The 9498-nt window shown below is 29.6% G+C and overlaps 1 protein-coding gene across 1 annotated transcript in view; it reads left to right on the forward strand.

The window, feature by feature from the left end:
- Positions 1-7051, forward strand: part of LOC102596079 (vacuolar cation/proton exchanger 3-like) — a 9084-nt gene extending 2033 nt beyond the window's left edge. The window contains exons 4-11 of the mRNA XM_006344053.2: positions 685-881; positions 1939-2169; positions 2872-3000; positions 3351-3467; positions 3596-3649; positions 4269-4385; positions 6219-6309; positions 6622-7051. Coding sequence (XP_006344115.1) covers positions 685-881; positions 1939-2169; positions 2872-3000; positions 3351-3467; positions 3596-3649; positions 4269-4385; positions 6219-6309; positions 6622-6659 — 974 coding nt within the window. The 3' untranslated portion in view covers positions 6660-7051. The remainder of the gene's footprint in view (positions 1-684; positions 882-1938; positions 2170-2871; positions 3001-3350; positions 3468-3595; positions 3650-4268; positions 4386-6218; positions 6310-6621) is intronic.
- The last annotated feature ends 2447 nt before the right edge of the window (positions 7052-9498 follow it).

Here is a 9498-nt window from a genome sequence, read left to right on the forward strand (position 1 = left end):
TAATATATATATATATATATATATATAATAAATAAAATGAACAGTATTGAAAAGGATTTACGAACCGAGGCTATCTCATATAGCTGCCATTGATGGATGTTCCTATTTCACTACTAAAAAGTGGATTTTAATGACGGACAAATTTTGTAACCAAACAACAAAATTTGTTGCTAAGCCTCTTTAGCGACGAATTTTTGTAAGCTACGAGTGAAATAGTGACGGACTAGCGACAAAATTGGTAGCCAATTCCGGTTTTTTTAGTAGTGTTTAATCTTAAGGGTATAGAACCATTGCCAATTTTAATTTTGAATTCCTAATAAATGATGCTTCTCTGTCAGACAATAGTTGTCCACTATTAATTTGACACACACCTTAAGAAGCAATAAATAATAGAGGTAATAGTACTATATTACTCTTTGAATATATTAAATTTAATGTTTTAAGAAATATATTAGCTATTGCATAGCAAGGGTAAAATAGTCACAAAAGAATAAATAATTATCTCTTGACTTTCCAAATTAGACAAGTATTATAGTACAACTATATTTTTAGTATAGTGGACAGACGAGCAATTTGTTTTAGCTAAAATGACTACTTAGGGAAGGAAGAAGTATATAAATATATATCCCTAATTAATTTTTAAAATAAAGATGCATTAATTATTGTTATGATGATTTAATGCAGTTGGGGGTCTACTTAATGCAACATGTGGGAATGCAACAGAGATGATAATAGGATTATTTGCACTTTATCAAAGGAAAATACATGTCCTAAAGTATTCTCTTTTGGGATCCATTCTTTCCAACTTACTTCTTGTTCTTGGAAGCTCTCTTTTTTGTGGTGGACTTGCCAACATTAAAAAAGAACAAAGATTTGACAGGGTAAGATTGCTAGCTACTTCATCAATATATATATATATATATATATATATTATTTGTATTTTCACCCTAGAAAGTGTGATTCTTCTAGAGTTCGTTCATATCAAATTGTTCAAAAGTGTTAGGATCGAAATAAGCAGGTGTAATGCGGAAGCTAGCAAAGCAAATCTCGAAAGACCATGAGTAAGAAGATAAACGAGAAATATACCAAAAGACACAAAGATTTAACGTGGTTCAGTCAATCGACCTACGTCCACAAAGGAGATGAGCAATCCACTATAAATATGAGAGTGTAAAATATAGAGAGAAATAACTTCAACCAATTCACTAGGAATACAAGGAGGTTCACAAATTCTCCCCCATAACCAAAACTCTCAAAACCCTAGGACTACATTGTGAATGCTAATTAAGTTAGAAGGGACAAGCCTATATTTATAGAGTCCTAAAACTTTTCCTACAAGAAAAAGGACTAATCAAAATATTAAAATATTTTCCTAAAGAAAAACCTATTTATGGTAAAAAAAAATCAGGGCAAATAAAACCCAACAAAAAGTTCATCAACATGTCCAAGCTGGGATGATGAAGGCAATGTCAGACATATTCAACCTTGGAAAAGACGCGTCTGACTTTATTAGAATATACTTTTAAGAGTATAATAAATTTTAGAGTAACGTCATTGAGCTTTATTTTATATAAATTATCATGTCAGTAAAAAATACTTGCAACGGATAACTATTCATAATAAGTGAAGTTAGTTACCTGAAAAATAAGATCTAATTAGGTAGGCATATAAGGTTAAATTCCATTGATAATGTAAAAATTATAAATGTTGTCAGATATATATATATAAATTCATACAAAATTTGGTATTTGATTTATATACACCTCAATTTTAAAGATTTTTTACACTATCAATATAATTTCTAAGCGGCCTTATTTAAAAATTCATCGTTATTCCTATATAACAACAGATTAGCGAATTATCAAAATAAATTGTTAGTTACGAGCAATTTAATGCCAAATTGACATTTGTTTTATTTATTTTTTCATTTTGGAACAGAAACAAGCTGATGTAAACTCACTTCTTCTTCTACTTGGATTGCTTTGCCATATGTTGCCATTGATGTATAGATTGGCTTTGGGGCCATCAATTAACAATATTAATAATAATGTAGCAACTTCAATATTGGGATTATCTAGAGTTAGCAGCATTGGTATGCTTATTGCATATGCTGCTTATCTCTTCTTTCAATTGAAGACACATAGACAATTCTTTGAATCCCCTGAGGAGGTAAGTTATCCTCGAACTTCTCTATAACGTCATCGTTTTTATCTGAATGTGTTTTAACTGCTATAGTAAAATGTTATTATAAAAAATGTATATCCGACCTGATTTTGACGTCACTATTTAAACTTATGTTTCGTTTTTTGATATGATTGAACTTCATCTATATATGTAACTTCAGATGTAATGTCTAGCGTTTGGTTTTGTCAAGCCTAACTTCAGACACGGAGTCGGGAGTGAGTGACTGTGCATATTTTCTAATAATGTGGTTAAAATTAGTAACCTCAAAAATAGGGATAAGGCACAAGTATCCCCTAGATTATGATCGAAATCTCAGAAATACACCTTAACTTAACTAAGGTCTTATTACTCCCTGAACTCTTTTTTTGTAATTTTGTACACTTTTGGCTTACATGTCACACTCTGTGACTCCACATATAGTTGAAGCGCGTGAGAAATGTTTGAATGTCACGTAAGCCAAAAAGGTGTATAAAATTACCAAAAAAATGAGTTCGGAGGTAATAGGACCTTAGTTTACTTAAGATGTGTCTTTGGAATTTCGATCATAGTCTAGCTTTTGCCTTATCCCTCATAAATAAGATGGGTAATTTGCTAAAAACAAGTTAAATTACATGAACATTGTAAACTTTTTATGTATTATAAAAATGTATATACTTTAAATAATTTATTTTGATGACATATGAGCAGGAGGAAGAAGAAAATAAAGTTTCAGAAGATGAAGAGGCAGTGATTGGATTTTGGAGTTCATTTGCTTGGTTGATTGGCATGACTATAACTATTGCTCTATTATCCGAGTACGTTGTCGGAACAATTGAGGTAAAATTAATCTGTCGTTAAATTGCTCATAGCTAACATAATATTATTTTTTTGTTAATCTGTCGCTAATCCGTTCCTAAATAGGATTAGTAATACTATTTAGATATAAGATGATCATATGCACGATTAATATAATTTAATTTCTGTATAACTAATATAACATTTGGGTTCTACTTATGCGAAGTTTAATACCTTTACTTGTACGAGAATTTATACACTATTTTAGTGTTGTATGCGAAATATATAAGAGTATCCTAAAACGAAAAAGCGCACTTAAATTTACAAATTTGTAAATTACGTATAATTCATGTATTATTTTCCGTATAACGATTTTTTTCAAATAATCTCAGGCTGCATCAGATTCTTGGGGGATTTCTGTGAGTTTTATTAGCTTAATAGTGTTGCCAATAGTGGGAAATGCAGCAGAACATGCTGGATCTATCATTTTTGCTTTAAAAAATAAGTTGGTAAGATATATACTAATACTAAAAAAATAATGATTTAATTTACTCGATATTTATACTAATTCAATAAATACATTATACATGAAACATAATATATACTCTAAATAATTTATATATATATACCAATGCAGGATATATCTCTAGGTGTTGCATTGGGGTCAGCTTCTCAGATTTCTATGTTTGTGGTAAGAATTTAATTAGCAATATTTGTTTCATTATATATACTATTTTTTTGTCTATTTATCTGATATACTTTTCTTCTCATTAATCTGTTACAAAAAGAATGATACCTTTCTTCTTAGAAACTATTTAACTTTAGCATCACCCTTTAATTTATTGAATAACTTGTTGGAACCCTTATTATAGTACAATCGTTTAGATTAAAACACGCGAGGAACTATCAGCGCCACTTATTTAAAAGGATAATTTTGATATACTTTGTATACATCTAGTTTATATTTCAATAGTCTTCTTTAATTTCTTTGAACTACATGTCTAGTCAATCACCGTCATAAATCTAGTTTATATTTCAATAGTGATCACTTAAAAAATAACTACAATTAATTATCCGTAAAAGTGAAATATTAGTTACCTGCAAAAAATTAAAGCATATTATTACTGATGATTACAATCGATATTTTCACACTATGTTGCTCGGACTCTTTAAAATTAATGTTGTATATGTGTCGAATCTTTCAAAGATACATTACTTTTGATAGATCTGATATATATCGTTATTTCTGAAGAGTCTGAACAACATAGTTTTTACACGATTAGTGTATATAACATGTTCACTATTTTTAGGTACCTTTATGTGTGATTATGGGTTGGATAATTGGAGTGGATATGGATTTGGATTTTAGCATACTGGAAACTGGTTCTCTTGCTTTTTCAATCATCCTCATTGCCTTCACCTTGCAGGTTCTTTTATTTATTACTATTGGACAATCAACTTCAATTTATTGCTAGTTATGTTGTTCTGATTCTTCAAAAATGACAATTGTCTCACTTATATTGGATTTTTTTTAAATGCACTACTAGAGGATCTGATACGCACCTGTCGGCATTTTCAAAGAGTTAGAGCAATATAGGTAGCTAAAAATATATACAAACTCACTTCAACCCGCTATTTGACTCATTTCACAAACAAGGAAATAAATAAATAAAAGACAAATAAATAAAAATCTCAACTCTTAAGGGTTTACTGCACATATAGGATCTTTAAAAAATGCACTACTATTAAAGAATACAACAGGTATATGTCGATATTTTTGAAGACTTCGAGCAATATATGTAGCTAAAAAGATAAACTCACTTCAACCTACAAATTAGATTCTTCAGAACCATTACTTTCGGTGAGAGCACATATTTGTGTATCTGAATTTATAACTTTAAAAATACAATGTTAAGAACCTTAAAAGTTAAATTCATAAATTTTTAACTTTTAATCCGTCTCTCTTTGGACTAGTGTAGTCTTTTCATAGCATAGCATCATTTTCCCATGTATAAATTAAACCATATAGAAAGTATATAATATATGTTGCAAAATGAACCAAAAATTTGGAAGAAAACAAAACTTTTACTAATAATAGAAACATTGGAGTTGTCAAATATGCTCCAAAACGAAAGGGCAATATTTTGTTTATGTTGTCCATATATATGAGGAAAATATATATGAATGACATGATAGGCTTATGGTACCAGGGGCGGATCTACATGGATCCGAAGGGTTCATCCGAACCCCCTTCATTGAAAAAATTATACGGTATATATAGGATCAATTTTTCGATTTATATGTATATACCAAGTGATGAACCCCGTGAACATAAGCTAAGGGCTTGGTTCAGTGGTAAAGGGGGTTCAAGAATTCGCAATATAAGTGCTAGGTCGCGGGTTTGACTTCCTGTAACAGCGTTTTTCCCCATATTTCAGCTGATTTTCATTTAATTTTCTAAATAAATGAAAAAATTGTTTTGTTTGAAAACCTATTGAGATTTATACTATTTTATTAGATATTAAAAAATAAATTTATTTTCCATTTTATAAAATTAAGTAAAACTTATAACGTTGTTTTCATAATTAAAATTAAAAATACATTCTCTCATACTCATTTTAAGTCAAACGTTTAATTTATATTTGATTAAGGAATAATATAATTATAAGTAAGATTAAATAAATAAGAGTAATCATTTAAAATTTATAAATAAATACAATTGTCGCGATATTTTTCAATCTTGATAATTATTTTATCGACGCAAATTTTATTGCTACAATATGATCGGATTTAGAAGTATTCCTTAGTTAGTTTCAAAAATTAAATAACGTTTATATACAACAATGACAGAGACAAGACCCATATAGTTTTAAAAAATACATTCTCTCATACTTATTTTAATGTTATGTCAAACATATACTTACTCGATTTTATTGTTTGTGTTGAGGTAGAGTTGAATTTTTTTTAGTTGCTTATATTGGTACAAAACAAAAATGGAGGATGTCATGCTCAAATTATAAGTGGAACTTAGCTCTTAATTAATTTCTCATTTTATTTATTTTCTCACCGATATTTGGTATTTGTATTTAGTCTCATAAAATCTTTAATTAACGTCAGAAACCATCACAAAATATCACATTAAGGTAAAACGCTCTCTAGCTAACAAAGATAACTTCATATTCAGGCTCGAAATTGACCTCACTTCATTATATTCTATCTTTTTTCTTTTAAAATTCTTATATTCCTAATATCTCTTGCAGGATGGGACATCACATTACATGAAAGGAGTGATTCTCTGTCTTGCATATTGTGCCATTGGTGCTTGTTTCTTTTTCCATAAAATTCCAATCAGTAAGTCATTTTTAATTTATTTATTTTTTGTATACAAACCCTATTAATTACATTAAATGATACTTATGCATCCCTTTGAGAAAACATTTCACTTATATACACAAGAAATGTGATTACAAAATTTTATACTATCATTGCAATGTAACCTTCTTTAGGAGGTTACTTATCTTATCTTTCATCTTGTTAATTCCACTTAGTATGGATAATAACAAGAAACTATTTTTATATGATTTACACTATCAATATATAGAAGTTAAATCCTCTAACGAATCGCTAACTATTTTTCTTTTTGGGTGTGTCGGGTGTTGTTAGATATTGAAAACTATTCATATGGGATCATGTCCGCTTAACCAAGTTCATTCAGCAACGTGATGAACCATCAGAAAGAAATTGATATGTATCTGATGGAGTCTATCTTGTACACGTCATCAACCGGATGAAATACTTCATTGCATCAATATGCATTTGTTCATCCAAATTAGAGCTTTCCCAATTACCCTTTTGTGGAGATTATTACATTTCATGTTTTGATTGGAGACCCTAATGAACATGAAATGTTAAAATAATAGATTTATATCAACATGGTTTAAGCTTTATGTAAATATATGTTCTTGTTTTATTACTACTTTTTTGCATAAATGTGGTGGATTTTGAGGAGAATAAGAAACATTCACTCCTATCAGTTGTGTATTTCAGTTGAGTATTTTGGTGGCCAATTAATAAAACTATCTAAGGTTCCATATATTCCTTTTTATTGGTAGGCATTTTTTCTATATGTTCTTGCTATTAGGGTATGGAGCATGATGCGCTAAACTCTCACCTGCGGTTCGAGGAACCTTTATTGTCCCTTAAATATATAAAGGATTGCCTAACATAGTCCTTCATGTATGCATATACCTCACTACTAGAAGCTAAGTAAAGATTCTTTTTCCCTCGCAAATCAATTAAAAATTAATATTCAAAACATGATTTTCTCATTGCCATCTTCACCGAACTAGTTTACTGCCCATGACGGGAAACATATTCTCATTAAAATATTGATAAACTTTTAAATCTTTTCGTATGTAAGCATTTTAATTTTTTTTCTCACTGATTCAATCAAAATATCATCTCTGTGGAAAAATAGTAAGTTTTTTTTAGTAGTGCCAGTATATGGGAATACCATAATCCCAAAATTGAATTTATATAACTACACAATCAGTGTTAAAATTGGTGAGTTTAACTTATATATATATATATTCATATTAAAAAGAATTTTTAACTATCAATTCATTTTTATCTGTTTTAGCACATAACTGTCCTTAATTTAGAAAATAATCAGTAGCCACATTAATCTGAGGATAGTTTTAAATATACACAATAAAGTAGTAGTTTACAAAAAAATTTACATAAAAAATAGTCAAAATTCATAGAAAGTATACATTGACTATACATTATGATACACTTTAAAAGTTGAATACAGTATATCAAAAATGATCTTTAGCGGCAATTAATTAACGGCAATAGCTTAATTACCGCTAAATATATATTTTTAGCGGCAATTAACACTTTGTATGTGTCCCTAAAACTATTTTTTGACTAATAAGTCAGGCGTTGATTCAAATAAGTTAAAATTAAAATATGTTGATTCATCTTCTTTGATAAATTTGATTATCTTCCTTTTGTTTATTTGATTTTATCTTTTCCTTTTCTTTAATTCTTTTTATATTAGCTAGAGCATCAATATCTTCTACAATCATCTAGTCCCAAATTAAGTTAACTAAATTCGAAAATGATCTTTACGACGATTACAAAGGGGGTCTATCACATTTTCATCAATATAATTTGATCACTTACTTAGATCTTAAATTTAGTAGATTTTTATGGAGTTAAGCACACAAATCGATTGTAATATAGGTGTTTAACACAATGTATAAATATGGAATTACATGCTTGACCGATCGCAAAAATAATTACAATTATTAGCTAAATATATATAAATATACACAAATTATGTATAACCTATATTCTTCCCAATATCAACAAAAAAAAACACGAAAACAATTGCTAACTAATTATGACTCTTGGTCCAAACTTTAGAGATAATTAATCAAAGACTCAATAAGTCATTGTTCCATATCTACTCATATATATAACGAATACAAAGATAAATACAAAGTTGTAGTTTGGACCCGTAGAATGAAGTTCTGAAACTCAAATTTTAGTCTAACTTTCACGGATGGAATCTATGGTCCGTAGATCAAACCACGGACCGTAGATGGCTTCGTGAAAGGTTTCCAACAGTTTTTTAATTGGGATTTGTACTGTTTTGTTTTTCCATTTTTCCTAAGTCTAAGCCATGACATTGCGCATATCCTAAAAAATAAATCACGCTCAAGACTTAGTTCCTACACTCTTAAATCCCTCAAACTTAGAACCACCATAAGCAAAGGAGAAGATAGGATTTTCAAACATCTTCTTCAAGAGCTTTGTTCTCCCGGGTATGTAAGGCTATTCATAGTATTGGACGCCGTACATCTAAATTCAGTCAGTAAAGAGAAAAGTCCAGGATTCTACCCAAAGTTATATGAATTTTGAGTTTGGTTTGTGTTTCGTATTCTAAATTCTGATTTTCTTAACTATTGAGATTATGTTACCTTTTTGCATTCTGATTCTTAAGTTGTTCTTCATGTTTATATTATCTCATGAACCCTAGTTATTTAGATTTTGTTGAAAGCTTTTGTGCAAGTATTTTTATGCATTGATTTCAGAATTTAAAGTGTGTCCAAATATATTTTTAAACTGTAACATCCGACAATTTGAAGTGGCTTTGAAGAAGCTTGAAATCGGAAGTAGTCATTTTTGGAAAAATTCAGAATTTGGAAATTTGGCTAAATCCAGAATCTGGAAATTTGGCTAAGTTTAAAATCTGGAAAATTTGGCTAAGTGTGGAAATCAGTGAGTTTTTGGCCAACTTTGAGCAGTCGTAACTCCTAGCTCAGGATGAGTTAGGAGTAGTTCTAGTTATGGTTGTGAAGCTTGTGGAACGATCTTTCCAACGCCACCGAGTTTGCTCGATTCCGAGTTCGTATGAGCGAGTTATGCCCTTTGAAAGTTGGGGCAGTTGGCAGGGAGTCCGTCCGGAAATTTAAGGGCATTTTGGTCTTTTCACAAATCTTTTCTTTTGAGGTTATATTGTTGTGTTAGGCT

Source organism: Solanum tuberosum, unplaced genomic scaffold (genome assembly GCF_000226075.1).
Source record: "Solanum tuberosum cultivar DM 1-3 516 R44 unplaced genomic scaffold, SolTub_3.0 scf00052, whole genome shotgun sequence".
Lineage (NCBI taxonomy): Eukaryota > Viridiplantae > Streptophyta > Magnoliopsida > Solanales > Solanaceae > Solanum > Solanum tuberosum.